This window comes from Giraffa tippelskirchi, chromosome 11 (genome assembly GCF_054371585.1).
Source record: "Giraffa tippelskirchi isolate mGirTip1 chromosome 11, T2T-mGirTip1v1.2.pri, whole genome shotgun sequence".
Classification (NCBI taxonomy): Eukaryota; Metazoa; Chordata; class Mammalia; order Artiodactyla; family Giraffidae; genus Giraffa; species Giraffa tippelskirchi.
The window spans coordinates 125,727,198-125,748,162 of record NC_137285.1 but is presented as its reverse complement, the minus strand read 5'-3'; the positions used below and the strand labels follow the sequence as shown (position 1 = coordinate 125,748,162).

The window sequence follows — 20,965 nt, the reverse complement described above, 5'->3', positions numbered from 1 at the left end:
ATACAGTAACCTCAGGCATGAGCAGCCTTCATTTATCACTTCACCCTCCCCAGGCTGACTCAGGTCCAAGAATATTCCTGAATTCAGCTGTGGAATTAGAGGATGAGTCCAATCTCTAGGACCTTCTGGAAGTTAGGCTAACAGGCCTTCAGATAACTCTTGGACTAATCCGGCAGTGAGGTTTCCATTTTGGGTGGCCCAGGCTTGAGGTTCAACCAACCTGATTTGCACCCCACCATTGGCAACCCACTCCAGTATTCTTGCCTGGAGAATCCCATGGAAAGAGGAGCCTGGCAGGCTACAGTCCCTGGGGTCGCAAGAGTCGGACACGACTTAGCGACTAAACCACCACCATTGCCACTTACTATTGTGGTGTTTGCCTAGCCTTGTACATTTCACAGGGCCCTAGGATGTGCGTAGATTGCAACACCATCTGTGGATACACACAGTTTGCAAAGCTGATGCTTTTTTAGAGGCCCATGCTGATGGCAAAGCCTGGCACAGTTTACAGAACTCCACAACTTCCAGGGCCCCATGATGTTTGCACAGTCCTGCATCTTGTGTCGAGTCTGATGCTGCTTGTGAAACTCCAAGCCATTTGCAGAACCCAAGCTCTTTTGCAAACCAGGCAAAATAGGGGACTCTTCATTTTGTAGAACTATCTGAATTTGGAGACAAGGGGAGAGCCCCAGGCTTCAGCCTTAAGACCTCAATTCTGGTCCCAGCTCTGTAACAACCTTGCTGTGGGACTTGGAGCAAGCCCTTTCTCTTCCCTGGGCCTCAGTCTTCTCATCTGTTAAATGGAGATGCTGACATCAAATGGCCCAACCTCAAGACTGTTCTGAGGATCACTGGGAAAATGTGCAGAAGATGGAGGTCAGGGCAGGGCACTGGGGGAAGGACAAGAGTGGCAGAGGCTCCTTCCTAAAAAAGGCCCTAAATTGCCACATCAGCACTGTTGTTTCCACTTCCCTCTGGCCTGGCAGCCAGGGAGCGGATATCTATAAATGAGCCCTTGGCCAGGCAGATGAGCAATGGCCTCCATCAGAGCCTCAGTCATCCCTACCCCCAGATGCTATGTGGGGTCAGAGCCCAAGCTGTGCCCACATGATCCCATGCATGGCTCATTAGATCTGCCCAAAGGAGGCAGTATCATATTTACTTCAGCCATGAGGACTCTGACACTCAGAGAGGCCATGTGACTTGCCCAGGGCTACATGTCAAGGATACAGCCAGGCGGGGGTCTAGCCAAGGACAGCAAGGATGGCACTCAGAAGGTCAGAGCCCAGAAGAAACCTGGAGCTCATTTAATTCAATTCCTCACTTTTTCAGATTGGGAGACTGAGGCCAAGAGACCAGCAGGTTCTGCTGCGTTGTGACCACGGGGAAGTCATAGTCTCTCTCTGGGCTTTGATATCTCCCTCTGGTGGAAGAGAAACAGACCCCCCTCTGTTGTGATTGTTGTGGTCCTTTAATGGACCAGAACTTGGGGGTACAGAGTCGACCGATAAGAAAAGAAGGAAGAAAAGAGGCTGATATTCCCTGGTTGACACAGTATGCCAATATAACTCTAGGACAAAGAGCTAGCACCGTCTACGTAGGCTCAGGGTGCCCTCTCGAAGAGGTCTTGAAAGCCTGGGCAAATAAGTAGACATGGTGGACACCTGTGCTCCGTGGAAGCAGCCTGAAACGGAGAGAGGGAGAGAGCGAGAGAGAGAGAGAGAGAGAGAGAGAGAGAAAGAGAGAGAGAGAGAGAGAGAGAGAGAGAGAAAATGAGGAAAGACATGGTGACCAGTGCTCTGGTGAAACAAAGGCATTTATTCAACATATTGTGGGCATATATATGCTCTCTTACCAGATAGCCCTTTTTAGCAGAGATAGGGATCAAAAGTCTAACAAGTCATCTAGAAAGCCAGAGGTTAGAATTATTCTCTAGAGAGGGGGTTGTAACAGTTACTTTACATATCAGAAAGGAGGAGACTTGTAAATGGCTGCTGTTCACCATATGGAATTTCCATATGAATGAGATACATGAATTTCTATTATTCCCGAAAGCCGGCTTGTCAGCTCTCTGGCACCTGTATTCAGGTGCTGTTAAGGAACTTAGAATTCATGCAAGACTGAAAACAGCACACAGGAAGCCTCCTATTAAATGTATCCTGACACCCCTCCTGCCAAGGGTTCAGGACTTTCCCACCTTTGTTGGCATGGCTCCTGGATCAGAACATAGCAAATTTCCCAGCTGGGTGAGAAGACAGGTCTGCAGGCAGGTAAGTGTCCAGCCTGGCCACTCAGCCCTACCCACCTTGGCTCAGCACAGCCACTGGCTCCTCCAGCCCACCCAGCCCTGTGCAGCCCCGGCTGTGCTCTCTGCAGCTTAACCCTGGCCTGGAGTTTCTTTCTGGAGAAGCCCATTTTCCTTAACAGCAGTCTTCCCCTGAGGCCAACTCCCTCTACCTGTCACCAGCCTCTCCCTCCAGCCTGGAGGGAATATGTACTCTGCTAGAAACTCTGCATGCACTGTGCCCAGACAGAGCGTGAGTGTGGCAACAGATGGTTTCATCCTGACCCAGTAAGAAGATCTCTGAGGCTCAGTTTCCTCATCTGTAGAGATGATGGGAAACCTCCTGGCAGGGCTGCACTAAACCCAACCATCTCACTCTGTCTTCAACTCTATGTGCGTAGCTTTCCCAGGAGACTGTGAACTCTCCGGAGACCTAGCTGGGTGCTCTGAGGTTGGTCTCTTGCTGTCTCTGATTCTCAGTGCCCTTGTCTGTGAAATACCTTCCCAGGGCTGTCCAAGGGCTCAGATGAGTTGATGGATTAGTGCTCACCAAGTCTGAGAGCTGAGCAGACACAAGCCATTATTAATAAGGGGATGATGGTAATGGCGATGACTCTTGTAATTCTGGAGGCGGAGGATGAGGAAGAAGTAAATCAGGTGCGTGCCAGGGCAGTCCGACCTCACCGACAACCCTATGGGACTCAATTACCGCTGAGGTGGGAGGGAGTTCAAGGGCAAATTTGGGGCTCCCAGGCCGGTGGGATGGCCTGTTGTTCTGTGGGTGCTGCAGACTATTCCTTCTCACAGGTTCCAGACTGGGCACTGGCTGGCTTGTGGCTCCCGACCCTGGCTCTAACTAACACACTGGCTTTGGTCAGGTCCTATTTCCTGCCTGGTCCTAGGTTTCCTTATTATAAAGTGGTGGTCCTGGGTCTCTTTCCTCTCTGCCCCATCTTTGGGGAAGAACATGTGAGCTAATGGATGTACCACTGCTTTTGTAAAGTGTCAAGTGTGGGACATGAGAGATTACAGTTATTAATAATTTGACTTCTGGGAGAGAGGACACAGGGGTGGGGGGTGCAGCGGAGACGGAGGGAAGCAAGCCTTTGCCCCCGGCTGCAAGTGCCCCCGTGCCCTGCAGACTTTGTAACACTGCCCCCTGGGGGCCAGAGAGGAGATCTGCGCCCCTGGCTTTTCCTTTAAGACTCCAGCGGGGGCTGGGGGGAGGGGGTGGGAAAAGAGACTCTCAGAGGAGGCTGAAGCGGACAGGCCAGGGAAGCCCAGTGGGCGCAGTCACTGGCTGTTCCCCTCTCTCCCTCTCCTCCACACTCGTCTCTCTAAGCAGCCTACTTCTTCCCGTTCTACTGTCACTGCCCTGGTGCTGGCCATCAGCAGCTCTGGCCTGGGCAGTGTCCCAGCCTCTTCCCTGTCTCCAGTCTCCATCTTGCTGTGAGCCAGAGGGAACTTTCCAGCCCTTGAATCTGACCGTGTCCCTGCCTCAAACCCTGCCCCGGCCCACACCCCGGGGCCCTCAGGATCAACCTCTCTCTCAGCCTGATGTGGATGCTTACTACTCCTCTGTCTTCTGCCAGATTAGAAGTTCCACTTGCTAGTGAGAGGAAATTGTGGGTGGACAAGAATAAGGCTTTGGGGCAGGAGTACTGGTTTTTTTCACTTGGTAGCCATGTCATTTAATTTTTTGAGGGGGGAAAGGGTGTGGTTGTTGTTTTCAGTCGCTCAGTCGTGTCTGATTCTTTTGCAGCACGCCAGGCTTCCCTGTCCTTCACCATCTCCCAGAGCTTGCTCAAACTCATGTCCATTGAGTCGGTGATGCCATCCAACCATCTTGTCCTCTGTTGTCCCCTTCTCCTCCTGCTTTCAATCTTTCCCAGGATCAGGGTCTTTTCCAGTGAGTCAGTTCTTTGCATCAGACGGCTAAAGTATTGGAACTTCAGCTTCAGCACCAGTCTTTGCAATGAATATTCAGGGTTGATTTCCTTTAGGATTGACTGGTTTGATCTCCTTACAGTCCAAGGGACTCTGAAGAGTCTTCTCCAGCACCACAATTTGAAAGCATCAATTCTTTGCCACTTGGTCCAACTCTCACATCCATACATGACCACTGGAAAAACCATAGCCTTGTGTGTGTGTGGTAACATATCTAAAACATGAAATTTACCATATTAACCATTTTAAGTTTATGGTTCGGTGACATTAAGTACATTTGCATTGTGGTAGAACCATCACCACCATCCATCTCCAGAATTTCTTCACCCTCTTCCAACAACACAAGAGAAGACTCTACACATGGACATCACCAGATGGTCAATACCAAAATCAGACTGATTATATTCTTTGCAGCCAAAGATGGAGAAGTTCTATACAGTCAGCAAAAATAAGACTGACTATGGCTCAGATCATGAACTCCTTATTGCAAAATTCGGATTTAAATTGAAAAAAGTAGGGAAAACCACTAGACCATTCAGTGACCTAAATAAAACTCCTTATGATTATACAGTGGAAGTGAGAAATAGAGTCAAGGGATTAGATCTGATAGACAGAATGCCTGAAGAACTATGGATGGAGGTTCATGACATTGTACAGGAGGCAGTGATTAAGACCATCCCCAAGAAAAAGAAATGCAAAAAGACAAAATGGTGTCTAACGAGGCCTTACAAATAGCTGAAAAAGAGAAGCTAAAGGTAAAGGAAAAAAGGAAAGATATACCCATTTGAATGCAGAGTTCCAAAGAATAGCAAGGAGAGATAAGAAAGCCTTCCTCACTGATCAATGCAAAGAAATAGAGGAAAACAATAGAATGGAAAAGACTAGAGATCTCTCCCAGAAAATTCGAGATACCAAGGGAACATTTCCTGCAAAGATGGGCACAATAAAGGACAGAAATGGTATGGACCTAACAGAAGCAGAAGATATTAAGAATAGGTGGCAAGAATATACAGAAGAACTATACAAAAAAGATCTTCATGACCCAGACAGCCATGATGGCGTGATCACCCACCTAGAGCCAGACATCCTGGAATGCGAAGTCAAGTGGGCCTTAGGAAGCATTGCCGTGAACAAAGTGTTAGTGGAGGTGATGGAATTCCAGTTGAGCTGTTTCAAATCCTGAAAGATGATGCTGTGAAAGTGCTGCATTCAACAACCCAGCAAATTTGGAAAACTCACAGTGGCCACAGGACTGGAAAAAGTCAGTTTTCATTCCAATCCCAAAGAAAGGCAATGCCAAAGGATGTTTAAACAACTGCACAACTGCACCTCATCTAGCAAAGTAATGCTCAAAATTCTTCAAGTGAGGCTTCAACAGTATGCGAACCGTGAACTTCCAGATGTTCAAGCTGGATTTAGAAAAGGCAGAGGAGGAACCTGAGATCAAATTACCAACATCCGTTGGATCATCAACAAAGCAAGAGAATTTCAGAAAAACATCTACTTCTGCTTTATTGACTACATCAAAACCTTTGACTATGTTTGGTCACAGCAAACTGTGGAAAAGTCTTAAAGAGGTAGGAATACCATTGGTTGGTTGGGAACATTGGTTCCCATTATCATTGGTTAACCAGTGATAATGTTACATGTCCTACCCTATACAGGTTAGGGTTGTGCAATGAGGTCTGAGGTACACGTGCAAGCGATGTCCCATTTCCACAGACCAGGAGCATGTGGTGAGACATGAACCATCACCACACTTCCCCTCACCGGAGGAGGCTTTCATAGCATTTCACATTTACTTCTGATGTGATAGATACGACAGCCCCCTCACCTGAGGAGGCTGTGAGAGCGGTGCAGGGGTGCCCCTGACATGACCACTAACCATAAATTCTCTACCTGAGGGGACTGTGGCAGCACTGTATGTGTACCTCAGACATGGCTGATACCACCCCCCTCCTCACCAGTGGAGGCTGTCACAGCAGTTCAGGGGTACTTCAAAGGTGACTGATCACCACAGGTCCCCTTACCTGAGGAGACAGTGACAGTGAGGCACTTGTACCAAGACCTGACCACCGGGCACATATCCCCTCGCATGACCAGCTGTCACAGTACCTGTACCTCACTTGTGGCCAATAGCACAAGCTGCTTCACCAGAGGAGGCTGTCCACCTCAGAGGGGAAGACATCTAGGGGGTGGCCTCTCAGTGACTATGGTGGTGATAATATAGAAAACTTCTTCACAGCACTTCACAGCTTGCAAAGAACTCTCACCTAGAGTGTCTCACTAAACCTTCACTCCAGCCAGTATAGCTGCTACTGTTACCCAGGTTCACGAAGGGGAGACAAAGAGAGAAGTGACGTCATTGCCCAAATGGAGGAGCTGGGATTTGAACTCAAGTGTGTGGCCCCCAAAGCCAATGGCACACTGTCTCCTGGTGGGAGAAAGGATGGTGACAGTGATGAGTGTGCTGGAGGCCCCAGGGATGGCCCTGGTTTCTGGCCTCTCCTCCCCAGCACTCCAGGAGCCTCCTGCCCACACCAGGAGGCAGCCCAGTCACTCCCCCAAAGTATTTATAACTTCCCTTTCCTCCTTGGCACCTTCCTTTTCCAGCCTCTTGGATCTGTCAAAGCCTGACGCCAGGGAAGGTGAGGAGCACTAGGGGCGAGATGGAGATAGACAGAGCGTCACTGACGACTTTTCAGGGCAAAGTGGCTTAGGCAGCTGGCCTCCACTGGGGGTGGGAGCAGGGCGGGGAGGAATTTAGAGGGCCAGGCTGTCTTCTGTTGGGAGCTCAAAAATATTCCTGAGATGGGACATCCCTGGAGACTCCACCCTTCTACTGTAGGGAGCACAGGTTCAGTCCTTGGTCAGGGAAATAAGATCTTATATGCCATATGGTGTGGCCACAAAAATAAATAAAATAATTTTTTAATAAAAAGTAAAGGAACCTATCGGAGAAGGCAATGGCACCCCACTCCAGTACTCTTGCCTGGAAAATCCCATGGATGGAGGAGCCTGGTAGGCTACAGTCCATGGGGTCGCTAAGAGTCGGACACGACTGAGCGACTTCACTTTCACTTTTCCCTTTCATGCACTGGAGAAGGAAATGGCAACCCACTCCAGTATTTTTGCCTGGAGAATCCCAGGGACGGCGGAGCCTGGTGGGCTGCTGCCTATAGGGTGGCACAGAGTCAGACACGACTGAAGCGACTTAGCAGCAGCAGCAGCAGCAAAGGAACCTATAAATTTAAAAAAATGTTCCTGAGCTACATGGACTCCTCCTGGAGACATTTCTGGACCATCCCATCCACTTTCTCAGATGGAAGAGACCTGGACTGGGAATGTTATGGGCCTCCCCACAGTTCTGGGAGAGAGACAGGGTCGTGTAATCTGGGTGGAATATGCTTCTGACAACTGCTGGCCCCTTTCGCCTCTTCTCACCCTGCACCTCACCAGTACTGAGCTTGCACAGAACAGACTCCTCTTCAACAGAAGAGGAAATAGAATCTCAGAGAGCTCCAAGCCAGGCTTGAACCCAAATTGGTCTGCCACCAGGGTCTGAGCACATATCCACTCTATGGTTTCCCAGACTCATTCGATGGAGAACAAACTCCATCTAAGAAAGACAGAGTAAGAGAAGCCAAGGAGAGAAAGAGTAAACATTTGGGAAACTGAGTAGCTCTCTGCTCTGTAACACCTGTTCCTCTAGCTTCAAAACCCTCAAAAGTTCTCCACATCCCATCCTCTGGCCAATAGCACAGTTTACAATTATATGGAGATTTTTTCACAAACTTTTTCTCATTTGTGTGGTTGGTTGGCTCAGAGGCTAGACTAAGAATTAGCAAACCTGAGACCCTGATCCTTCCTTGTCCTGTGTGAATTGGGCAATTCCTTTCACCTCTGCACTTCAGTTTCCTCACCTGTCACATGGGGTTCAGAATTGTTGTTCAGTTGGTGGGAAAGCCTCCATAGACCACAGAGTCCAGTGAGGACTATTAATATTGTTGTTCTCATATCATCAAAGTCCAGTGGTAGCTGCTAACCAGCCACTTGGGAGTCCCCAGAAAAGCAATACACAGGGCCCTGATAGAAGGAGGCCTCAGGGGACAGCACCCCAGCAGGCTAGGGATGAGGGCTTAGGGGTCTAATGAAACCAGTTTCAGCCCCAGCCTGGTCCTCCCTACTGAGGTGATGCTGGCCTGGGGAAAGGAAGGGGCAGCTGGAGTGGCCTGAGCTGCAGGTGAGCCCAGCCCCCCTCATGTAGACTTGGAGGCTACAAGGAAGTGCCCAGAGCCTGTCAGAGCCCAAAGAGGGACAAGGCTCTGGAAGGACATGGTTTAAGGAGACAGTCAGGGACCTTAACCCCACTATGAGAGGGTCTCCAAGAGAAGGGAAATGGGCTAAACTCTTTCTGTCTCAATTTATAGCATTGCAAGCTGACTTCCCAGTTGATGCTAGTGGTAAAGAACCTGTCTGTCAATGCAGGAGATGTAAGAGACGTGGGTTCGATCTCTGAGTTGGGAAGATCCCCTGGAGGAGGGCACAGCAACCAGCTCCAGTACTCTTGCCTGGAGAATCCCATGGACAGAGGAGCCTTGTGGGCTACATTCGGTCCATGGGGTTGCAAAGAATAGGACATGGGTGAAGCTACTGAGCATGCAGGCTGGCTGTTGACTCACTGACTATGTGACTATGGCCAGGCACAGCCATACTCTAGGCCTCCCCCTCCCTATTAGCAGCGGTAAGGGAGCAGGGTGAGAAGCGAAAGGGTCTGATTCCGCAGAATGCTGGAGGGAAAGCCCTGGGGGTGGTCAGGACAGCTCTGTGGAAACACTGAGAAGCGAGGTGCCGGGCCCCATGGAGATGCTGGTTTTACAGGGGAGGAGCTGGCTCAGTCTCCAGCCCCAAGAAAGCGGCAGGCTGGTGAGGGAAACATGAATGATCTGGGCTGCCAGACAGGGACACTTCAGTGCCTCTTCCGTGGTGGACCCTTGGGAGCCCTGGGCAGGGAGTCGGGGATCTGACTTTCATCTCCTTGTGTGACCTTGATTGAGTAAGTTGCTCCCTTCTCTGAGCTACTTTATTGGATAAATGAGGGGAGGGCCATGGGAATTGGACTACATTGCTTTCTTTTAAGGATCCTTCTGGCTCTGATATTCTGTAAGAGCCCTACAAACCTCGCATAAACCTCACACAACCCACTTATGTGGGCTCATTCAAGGGGGAGAGAACAGCATCTCAGAATTGTATCAACTTCCCTGGAAATGTGGTTTGTATTAATTTAGATGTTAAAACAAAAGAAAGTAAAAAAATCCCTGCTGATTAGTCCATTATGGGAAAAAGTTAAGTTGAACTTGGGTTAACCATCTCATTCATTAATTCATTTATTTAAAAAGTATTTGTTGAGGGTTTATTATGAGCTAGGTTCTACCAGGCACAAAGTGTACAACAGTTTTACTCAAGATGAGTGCTCTGACTGCCATGACTTTTTTGCAAGCAGATGCATCCAGTCCATCTCTTCTTTAAGTCACTTCTTTCTTTTTTAAAAAATTTATTTGGTTGCATCAGGTCTTAGTTGCAGAATGTGGGATCTTTCCTTGCATTGCAGATTCTCTAGTTGTAGCTCGCAGGCTCAGTAATTGTGACACTCAGACTTAGTTCCCCTGTAGCATGAGAGGTCCTAGTTCTCCCACCAAGGATCAAACTTGGGTCCCTTGCATTGCAAGGCAGTTTCTCAACCACTGGACCACCAGGGAAGTCCCCTTAAGTCACTTCTTGAGAACAGCATTTTTTTCTAGCCATGCAGAGCCTCTGTTTAGTAACCAGTCCACTTGAAACTGTTTGAAAACAACCTCAGAACAAAAGAGAAATTCATAACTGTCTCTGATAGCAATCTAAGAAACAGAGAGAGGAAAAGAAAAATTTTGGCCTATTTTTTTCCCAGGTGGAAACCAGAGCTTCTGAATCCTCCAGGTGACCTGTCTTGGTGGAAGGAGTCTAAGACCAGATCTAGAGGCCTAGATTCCAGGACCAAGGCTGGTGCAAACCAGCTGTTGACCAGAGGCTGCTCCCCATTTCCACCCCGGCCTGAAGATTCATTTGTGAAACAAAGGGTCAGGGACTCAACTGTCTGCAAGCAATTTTTGTGCTTACATAATCTTTGACACAAGAAGGGTTTTGTTAGAAGAGGGAGAGAAGCTGGAGATGGTTCTGGAAAATCAAGTGGATCTGCTCCAGGGGTTCCTGGGGCAGAGAGGCAGTGAACATCAATGTAACCTGGCCCTGGATCGCTCAGTCAAGGTGAAGGGTGAGTCAACACTGCCATTGGCTCAGTTCTGAGGGTTGGAAAGTCTCACTCTGGGGCCTTGGGCTACCAGGCAGCCTCAGTAGCTTTCTTCAGTGGTCTCCCAGGAGTGGAGTTACTCTCTGCAGAGGGCTTGGTCTTCTCTCCTGACACTGCTTCTGAGATGCTTTAGTTCTCTGTGATGCACTCTGGACTGGGGCACAGGCAGTGGGCATGAAGTGGCTAAACAGTGATACCTGCTGAGCTGCAGCAGCCGGGCGTGGGGAAGACCATGGAGTGGTCCAGGAAGTGCCTGAGAGTCTGTTTTTTTCTTTTTTTCCCAATAGGTAGAGAATCCATGTTCCACTTGGATTCATTGGGGAAATAACTCCTTTTACCAAAGGCATATAAAATGCTTCTACCCTTCTAGGGCGACTAACATCCCAGTTTGCCGGGGACTAAGGGATTTCCTGGGACGTGGCACTAGCAGTGCTAAGACCAGGCAGATCTGGGCAGAGCAGGATGGTTGGTCCCTGGACATGACAAAGAGACAGGATCCAAGGACAGGTCCCAGGGCATTCATGTTAGACTGAGACAGACGGAGCCCCAGCAGCAGCTGCATGGAAAGAGGAGCTGTTCTCAGCTGAAGCAGATGGCATTTTGTAGCGACCCTTGAGGAAAGCAGCTGTCTCTATCAATAAGACATCATAGAAAGGGAATCCTCCATGTTCTGATTAATGTCACTCAGTTATATTACTTTTTAAAAAGATCCAATGGATCTAGGGTCAGACGGTTGCTTAAAGGTTTTCAATCTAGCTCCTATCTAAATATTAAACTTTCTTTGCACCATTTTAGCCAAAAAGACCCCAGCTTTGCATACCTCTAGTTATATGGAATTTGCTCATTTTCAAGCCAGTCTTTTGCCATATGGGATAATGCTGATTGTAAGAAATTTATTTCATATGTGGGACTCTCTGCGTCCCTGGAGCTGCTCACAGTTCTTGGTATGTGTTCTACCTGTCCTTTGACAGCCCTTCAGGAGTTTATGTCCATTTCTCTTCCCCATCAGACAGGACCAGCTTTGCAACCAAAGATCCTTAGGCAACATCCTGGGCATCTTAGTTGTGCAATGAAATTCTAGGCACAAAGAAACTGTTAGGATTGAAATCCATGATTGGAAAGAAAAAGATACGTGTTTCAGTTGACATTTTCATGCTTGTTCTGGTTTACAGGAATGTACTGATATTTCCAGTGTCTGACTGCTGATATCCAGCACTGACTCACAATGGAAGCCACCTACAATGGATCGAAGGGCTCCTCACCTGTCTTCTACTTGGTGGGCATCCCCTCTCTGCCTGAATCCCTCTTCCTCCGTGTCTTTGTCATTTTCCTCTTAATCTACCTGCTCATCCTGGTGGGAAATGCCCTGATCCTGGTGGCTGTGGTGACAGAGCCCAGCCTTCACAAGCCCATGTACTTCTTCCTGATCAACCTCTCAGCCCTGGACATCCTCTCCACTACAACCACTGTCCCCAAGATGCTGTCCCTATTCCTGTTTGGGGACCACTATCTCAGCTTCTCTGCCTGCTTCCTGCAGATGTACCTTTTCCATGGCCTTAACTGCTCTGAAGCCTTCCTCCTGGTGGTCATGTCCTATGACCGCTACGTGGCTATCTGCCGCCCACTGTACTACCCTGTGCTCATGACCCCACAGACCAATGTTGCCCTGGCAGCCAGTGCCTGGCTCACTGCCCTCTTTCTGCCCATCCCAGCAGTGGTGCAGACCTCCCACATGACTTTTGAAAATATCGCTCACACCTACCACTGCTTCTGTGACCACTTAGCTGTGGTCCAGGCCTCCTGCTCTGACACCACACCCCAGACCTTCATGGGCTTCTGCATCGCCATGGTGGTGTCCTTCCTGCCCCTTCTCCTGGTGCTTCTCTCCTATGCCCACATCCTGGCCTCAGTGCTTCGCATAAGCTCCCGAGAAGGACGCTCCAAAGCCTTCTCCACCTGCAGCTCCCACCTCCTGGTGGTTGGCACTTACTACTCATCCATTGCCATAGCCTATGTGGCCTACAGGGCTGATCTGCCCATCGACTTCCACATCGTGGGCAATGTGGTGTTTGCCATTCTTACACCTGTCCTCAACCCTCTCATCTACACACTGAGGAACAAGGATGTCAAAGCAGCCATCACCAAAATAGCACGTCCCCAGAACCTAGGGAATTCCAGGGCTCTTGATCCTTAGTTACAACTAATTGAGCTCCCTGGACACAAATGACAGTGCCCAGTACAGAATAAACACAATAAACATTTTAAAACAAATTATAGCAACCCAAATTGACTTCATTTGGTTGATCAGACACCTAAAACCTGGTCCTCAAATAATGGATCAAGAAGTCTTCCCACTGGTGCTACAGAATAATTGATTTTGACAATTTCCCCCAGTCATTAACATGATGAATAAAATTTGATCATCCAGTGATTCATATTAAAAATCTTCACTTGATCTGCAGGAGACAGAAATAAGCCAGACCTATTTGCTGCTCCCATGGTATTTATAGTTTAACTGGAGAGTCAGACCCAAAGAAATACTATCAGGCAAAATGACAGAGAGGAGCAACAGGGGAGGGGACTGAGGGAGCCAAGAAGTTAGCATTTGATTCAATGTTAAAATTTTCCTGGTGTGGAGAAAAGGGAACCCTCTTACACTCTTGGTGGGAATGCAAACTAGTACAGCCACTATGGAGAACAGTGTGGAGATTCCTTAAAAAACTGGGAATAGAACTGCCATGTGACCCAGCAATCCCACTGCTGGGCATACACACTGAGGAAACCAGAATTGAAAGGGACACGTGTACCTCAATGTTCATCACAGCACTGTTTACAAATAGCCAGGACATGGAAGCAACCTAGATGTCCATCAGCAGATGAATGGATAAGGAAGCTGTGGTACATATACACAATGGAATAATATTACTCAGCCATTAAAAAGAATACATTTGAATCAGTTCTATTCAGATGGATGAAACTGGAGCCCATTATACAGAGTGAAGTAAGCCAGAAAGAAAAACACCAATACAGTATACTAATGCATATATATGGGATTTGAAAGACGGTAATGATAACCTTATATGCGAGACAGAATAAGAGACACAGATGCATAGAACAGTCTTATGGACTCTGAGGGAGAAGGTGAGGGTGGGACATTCTGAGAGAATAGCATTGAAACATGTATATTATCATATGTGAAACAGAACACCATTCCATGTTCGATGTATGAGACAAATGCTCAGGGCTGGGGCAATGGGATGACCCAGAGGGATGGGATGGGGAGGGAGGTGGGAGGGGGGTTCAGGATGGGGAACACATGTAAACCCATGGCTGATTCATGTCAATGTATGGCAAAAACCACTACAATATTGTAAAGTAATTAGCCCCCAACTAAAATAAATAAATTTATTAAAAAAGTAATAAAATTAAATTAAAAGCAGATGGAAAAAAAAATTTCCTGTGAGTTCTTCTATTTTTGGCATTGATATCACTTGTTTGTTAGCAAATATTCATGAATCAGCAATACAGCTGGGCGAGATGCTTGAAAAGATTGCATAAGAAAACAACTAACTTCTCCATTCAGGGAGTGGTAACAGGGTCCGTGTTCTTGTCCAAAGGAATGGATCCATTTTCAGCTTGGATGTCCATTAAAAAATGATGCTTCCTGCCAAGAACTGGCGGGTGGAAGTTAGAGTGGCTCCACTCATCATTACCCTCAGTGACCCAACTGGGGAAATTTGTGTTTCCAGTCCTGATGATTCTGGCCTCTGTGGATTAAGCAGTCCTGATTCAACTGAAGACACAATAAATCTCACTAAATTTAAAGCTACAGCTTCTGCCTGGTCATTTTAAGCTCACTGTGAGAGTAGACCAGCAGTTACAAAAAGGAGTTACCATGTTTACAAGGGCAATTTACCATGATCTTCAGGAGGAAGGAAAACTGCTCTTCCATAATGGGGACTGGGAGGTTGGCACTCAGGCAAGTAAGCATTTCTTATTTCTGCCAACTCTAACTCTTAGTGGACCATGAAAACAACCATAGCATGATGAGGCATAGCAACCAGGGGTTCAGAACTGACATGGACGAAGATCTGGATCATGCTAGAAGGGACTCTATCTATATCCACTGAAATGATTGAATGTGAAGGAAAAGGGGAAGGGGAGCTAGAATGAGTGAAACAAGAGGGAGAAGAGGAGGATTGCTTGCAGCCTTAGGACTGACTGCAGCAGCAGGGGCAGTTGTCAATTCAACTAATCTTTTTCTTGGAAATTTCCCTTGAAAATGTGACCAGTCAGAATTCTGGAAACCCTCTGTCCAAATGGAGTGAACTTGTGAAAAGTGAATGAATCCAGGACTTTCCTGGTGGTCCAGTTGCTAAGACTTGGCCTTCCAGTGCAGGGAATGTGGGTTCAATCCTTGGTGGAGGAGCCTAAAATCCCACATGCCTCACAGGCAAAAAACCAAAACATAAAAAAAAAGAAACAATATTATAATAAATTCAATAAAGACTTTTAAAATGGTCCACATTAGAAACACTTTTTAAAAAGTGAATGAATCTGAGAGGTTCAAGGGATAGACTGGAGTAGACAGTGGTCTGTCTTCTAGCAGCTGAGTGCTAGCTGCTAACAACTCACACACATATACCCTAAGACAGAGGCGTGGTGACCCTGACCCTCATTGCTTTCCTTTTTTGGGGAAAGAGAATAAGAGAGCAACTTTATAAGTAGAACAAACCGACTACTGGGTACTAAGCAGTCTAAGCTTGGATGCCAGCTGTTGACATCCTATAGAAGTACAGTATCTATAAAGCCAGCTGTTAGGCATCTAGAGACCCTAAGAGCCCATGAAAAGTCCATCTTTCCCTGCAGGAGATGAACATCACCAGTCCCCTGGGAAACTGAATGTATGCAGGCAGCCTCTCCCCCGGTTATTGCTAGAAAATGCAAACAAAACTCCTGGAGTAATTTTCAAATAATTGTGTTTCACTCCAAATACCCTATGTCTGTTATCTCATTCAGTTCAGTTCAGTCACTCGGTCATGTCTGACTCTTTGCCACCCCATGGACCCCAGCACACCAGGCCTCCCTGTCCATCACCAACTCCTGGAGTTTACTCAAACTCATGTCCATTGAGTCGGTGGTGTCATCCAACCACCTCATCCTCTATTATCCCCTTCTCGTCCCACCTTCAATCTTTCCCAGCATCAGAGTCTTTTCAAATGAGTCAGTTCTTCACATCAGGTGGCCAAAGTATTGGAGTTTCAGCTTCAACATCAGTCCTTCCAACGAATATTCAGGACTGATTTCTTTTAGGATGGACTGGTTGGATCTCCTTGCAGTCCAAGGGTCTCTCAAGAGTCTTCTCCAACACCACAATTTAAAAGCAGCAATTCTTCAGCACTCAGCTTTCTTTATAGTCCAACTCTCACATCCATATATGACCACTGGAAAAACCATAGCTTTGGCTAGATGGACCTTTGTCAGCAAAGTAATGTCTCTGCTTTTGAACATGTTGCCTAAGTCGGTCATAACTTTCCTTCCAAGGAGCAAGCATCTTTCAATTTCATGGCTGCAAGTCACCATGTGCAGTGATTTTGGAGCACAAGAAAATAAAGTCAGCCACTCTTTCTACTGTTTCTCCATCTATTTGCCATAAAGGATGGGACCAGATGCCATGATCTTAGTTTTCTGAATGTTGAGCTTTAAGCCGATTTTTTCACTCTCCTCTTTCACTTTCATCGAGAGGCTCTTTAGTTCTTCTTCACTTTCTGCCATAAGGGTGGTGTCATCTGCATATCTGAGGTTATTGATATTTCTCCTGGCAATCTTGATTCCAGCTTGTGCTTCTTCCAGCCCAGCATTTCTCATGATGTACTCTGCATATAAGTTAAATAAGCAGGGTGACAATATACAGCCTTGACGTACTCCTTTTCCTATTTGGAACCAGTCTGTTGTTCCATGTCCAGTTCTAACTGTTGCTTCCTGACCTGCATACAGGTTTCTCAAGATGCAGGTCAGGTGGTCTGGTATTCCCATCTCTTTCAGAATTTTCCACAGTTTATTGTGATCCACACAGTCAAAGGCTTTGGCGTAGTCAATAAAGCAGAAGTAGATGTTTTTTTGGAGCTCTCTTGCTTTTTCGATGATCCAATGAATGTTGGCAATTTAATCTCTGGTTCCTCTGCCTTTTCTAAAACCAGCTTGAACATATGGAAGTTCACGGCTCACGTGTTGTTGAAGCCTGGCTTGGAGAATTTTGAGCATTACTTTACTGGCGTGTGAGATGAGTGCAATTGTGCGGTAGTTTTAGTATTTATTGGCATTGCCTTCTTTGGGATTGGAATGAAAACTGACCTTTTCCAGTCCTGTGGCCACTGCTGTTTTCCAAATTTGCTGGCATATTGAGTGCAGCACTTTCACAGCATCATCTTTTAGGATATGAAACAGTTCAACTGGAATTTCATCACCTCCACTAGCTTTGTTCATAGTGATGCTTCCTAAGGCCCACTTGACTTCACATTCCAGGATGTCTGGCTCTAGGTGAGTGATCACACCACTGTGATTATCTGGGTCGTGAAGATCTTTTTTGTACAGTTCTTCTGTGTATTGTTGCCACCTCTTCTTAATATCTTCTGCTTCTGTTAGATCCATACCATTTCTGTCCTTTATTCTGCCTATCTTTGCATGAAATGTTCCCTTTGTATCTCTAATTTTCTTGAAGAGATCTCTAGTCTTTCCCATTCTATTGTTTTCCTCTATTTCTTTGCACTGATCACTGAGGAAGGCTTTCTTATCTCTCCTTGCTTTTCTTTGGAACTCTGCATTCAAATGGGTTTATCTTTCCTTTTCTCCTTTGCTTTTTGCTTCTCTTCTTTTCCCAGCTATTTGTAAGCCCTCCTCAGACAGCCATCTTGATTTTTGCATTTCTTTTCCTTTGGGATGGTCTTGATCCCTGTCTCTTGTACAATGTCACGAACCTCTGTCCATAGTTTATCAGGCACTCTGTCTATCAGATCTAGTCCCTTAAATCTATTTCTTACTTCCACTGTATAATCGTAAGGGATTTGATTTAGGTCATAACTGAACGGTCTAGTGGTTTTCCCTACTTTCTTCAATATAAGTTATATCATTAAATCCTCTCAAAAACTCTATGAGATGGTTAATATTGTATATGTTCCATTTTATAGATGGAGAAACTCAGACTCAGAGTTTAAGTAACTTGCCTAAAGTGACATGCTGTGCTTAGTCGCTCAGTTGTGTCCAACTCTTTGCGATCCTGTGGGTTAGTCCTTCAGGCTCCTCCATCCACGGGGATTCTCCAGGTAGGAATCCTGGGGTGGGTTGCCATCCCCTCCTCCAGGGGATCTTCCCAACCCAGGGATTGAAATCAGGTCTCCCGCATTATAGGCAGATTTTTACTGTCTGAGCCACCAGGGAAGCCCAAGAATACTGGAGTGGGTAGCCTATCCCTTCTCTAGGGGATCTTCCCAACCATAGCTAAAATATATTAGAACTGGTATTCAAACCCAGGACCCTATTTAGACCCTCTGCCCTGACCCATATGCCGAGTATGGGTCTGGGGATGAAATTCTAGATCTGCCATATAGCTTTAATACTAAACATTAGCATAAGCATCAGTAAGTCATTTCACTTCTCTGGACCTCAATTTCCTTCTCTTGACCTGCCTTGTCTTCCTTGGCTGTTCTGGGGACCAAATGGAATAATGTCAGTAAAAACTGCCCCATTGGTCGTAAAGTTCTGGAACCCATGAGGGCTATTAACAATGTTGCTCTCATTATAGGCAAATCTCAGCGGTAAATCACATCCCAACATAAAGTCTAGGAGGGGCCAAGAAGTCCTGGGTGAGTAGGGAGGCTCAGTGTCCCAAAGGAGCCCTGTCTTGAGGGAGAGTACTCCAGCAGGCCTGGCTGAAAGGGAGGGTTAGGGGTTTAATTAGCCACAGCCCATCCACTACCAGGCTCTTCTCTGCCAGCTAGGTTGGAAGACACATAGGGGACACCATGAGAGGCATCAAGGTAGACAGGACTTGGAAGGTGAGTGAGCCGGGGGTGATGTGGCAGAGCTCAGCAAAGACCAGAGTGTGGAGACAGGGCAAGGATGTGGGAAGGAAGGATAGAACTGAGATGAGGGATCAGGAAGACTAGTTGGATGTGCACAGCAGGCAGGCACCCAGGAGCCAGGTTTGCTGTGTGTATGTGGGCTGTGGGACCTTGGACCACACACCCTGTCAGGTCTGTGTGCTCATAGGTGGGATTCAAATCATCCTGGTCAAGGCCTTCCGTGGGAAAGCAAGGCTGATGGCAGCAGTAACACTGGAGACACTAGCCCACTTGGGGTTGTTCCAGATTCTTGTGTAGTGTTGCTTAAGCATTCCCTCTGCAGGACTCAGCAACCTCAGGGGTCACAGATGAAGGAAATGAGCTGCAGTTAGGAGATGGGATGGGAATCCGGTCCTTTCTGACTCACAGTGCACACACGTGACCACTAAGGCCCTCAGGACACGCTGCAGATAAAGCCCCTGGCTGGCAGCTGGTGCTCACTAGCTGGCAGAACCCTTACCCTCGCCCTCTCCCTTTGGGTCATGGACCATGTGACATGCGTTCCACCAGACACAGAGCGGACACTTGGAAAAGGGTTCATCAGATTAGAAACCCCTCAGAGTTCTTTCGGAGAAGGCAATGGTGCCCCACTTCAGTACTCTTGCCTGGAAAATCCCATGGACGGAGGAGCCTGGTAGGCTGCAGTCCATGGGGTCACTAGGAGTCAGACAGGACTGAGCAACTTCACTTTCACTTTTCACTTTCATGCATTGGAGAAGGAAATGGCAACCCACTCCAGTATTCTTGCCTGGAGAATCCCAGGGACGGGGGAGCCTGGTGGGCTGCCGTCTATGGGGTCGCACAGAGTCGGACACGACTGAAGCGACTTAGCAGCAGCAGCAGCAGCAGCAGCAGAGTTCTTTTCCTCCAAACCCATCACTACACAGATGAGAAAACCAAGTGTTGGAGGATGGAGGGAATGAAAAGTGCCTGCCAAATTGAGAAGGCATTCTGAGACTGTAAAATGAGGCAGGCAGCTCCATATGATCAGTGGATCTTTTTATTTTAGGGTAACTTACAAGGTGGCTTTATTATAGGGTAACTTATCAGGATCAAGCAGACAACAATCTGGAAGCATTCATAGCTGCACTATGCACCATGGAGGGGCCACTGGGACAATTTTATAGTTAATCTAGGGCATGGGGAAAAGTGCTTGGAGACAGGAAATGCATTCCTAAATCAAGATTAATGAATGGATGACTGGTCTCATGAGTGCTGGGAGTACATCACCGAAGATTTTCAGCATTGTTTGGGGACTAACAGCATAGAGGCCACATGATCCTAGTTGTTAAACAATATCTGTTAACTACAAAGCCCTTGATGACAGAGAAGTGGTTTACTGCACAGTACAATCCTGGTTAGGGTCAGCGGAAGGATAGGAGACACTGAAAGGGGCCAAGATGGCGTCGGTTTTGCTAACAGCCATACACCTGAGTCACAAGAAGTGAGTGGCAGAGCTGGTCCAGGAGCCAGGACTTCTGGTTGCTAAAGGCAGGGTTCTTCTACAGCAGGCTGGCTCCAGAATGACCTGTGCTCTTACCCCTCACCAACCATGGCCTTAAACAAGAGTCTTGTTCCAGCCCTCAGTTTCTCATATGCTGAAGGGAACAACTACTCCCTGGCAGGGTTGGATGATGGGAGAAGATGATGCACATGAAGCAAAGCATCAGGTTGGATCCTTGGTGATTCTCTATCCTTCCCTGTCCCTGCACTGTAACATTCTCTTAGACAATCCCAACAGGGAGGACTTGCTGGGGCAAGTTCTGTGCCCTGGGAAATAGTACCTATTGGGTCCTGGTGGCTCAGCGGTAAAGAATTCGCCTACAATGCAGGAGATGCAGGTTCGATTCCTGGATCAGGAAGATCTCCTAGAGAAGGAAATGGCAACCCACTCCAGTATTCTTGCCTGGGAAATTCCGTGAATGGAGGAGACTGGTGGGCTACAGACCATGGGGTTGCAGAGTCGGACACAACTGAGCAATTAAAGAATAGCAACAAAAGATCCTAAGCACAGGACTGCGTCACTCAGATGTAGTGCGCAATCCAAAACAAAATGAGAACCCTAACGTGTAAAATAGTGTAAGAAAGTCTAGCTAACTCTAGATATTTCCTATGATCACCAGCTGAATTGTGCTTTGAAAGATTAAATGTTAAATTCTTTCCAAAAATATTCTTGGTGCCCCTGCTTGGCTGGTGACCCAGCATATTCCTAGTCTGCCTGTTGGACAGTCCAGCACCAGTTGGTGTGAAAAGCCGTGTGCCACCTCT

At 47.3% G+C, this 20,965-nt stretch overlaps 1 protein-coding gene across 1 annotated transcript; it reads left to right on the top strand.

Annotated features, from left to right (window-relative positions):
* The first annotated feature begins 11,802 nt into the window (after positions 1-11,802).
* Positions 11,803-12,771, top strand: LOC145525280 (olfactory receptor 2AT4-like). Its single transcript, XM_081538079.1, has one exon. The coding sequence runs from the start codon at positions 11,803-11,805 to the stop codon at positions 12,769-12,771; it is 969 nt and encodes a 322-aa protein (XP_081394205.1).
* Positions 12,772-20,965: the final 8,194 nt, after the last annotated feature.

Coding starts and splice junctions, on each gene's coding strand:
- LOC145525280 (XM_081538079.1), top strand. CDS start 11,803: ATGGAAGCCACCTACAATGGATCGAAGGGCTCCTCACCTGTCTTCTAC.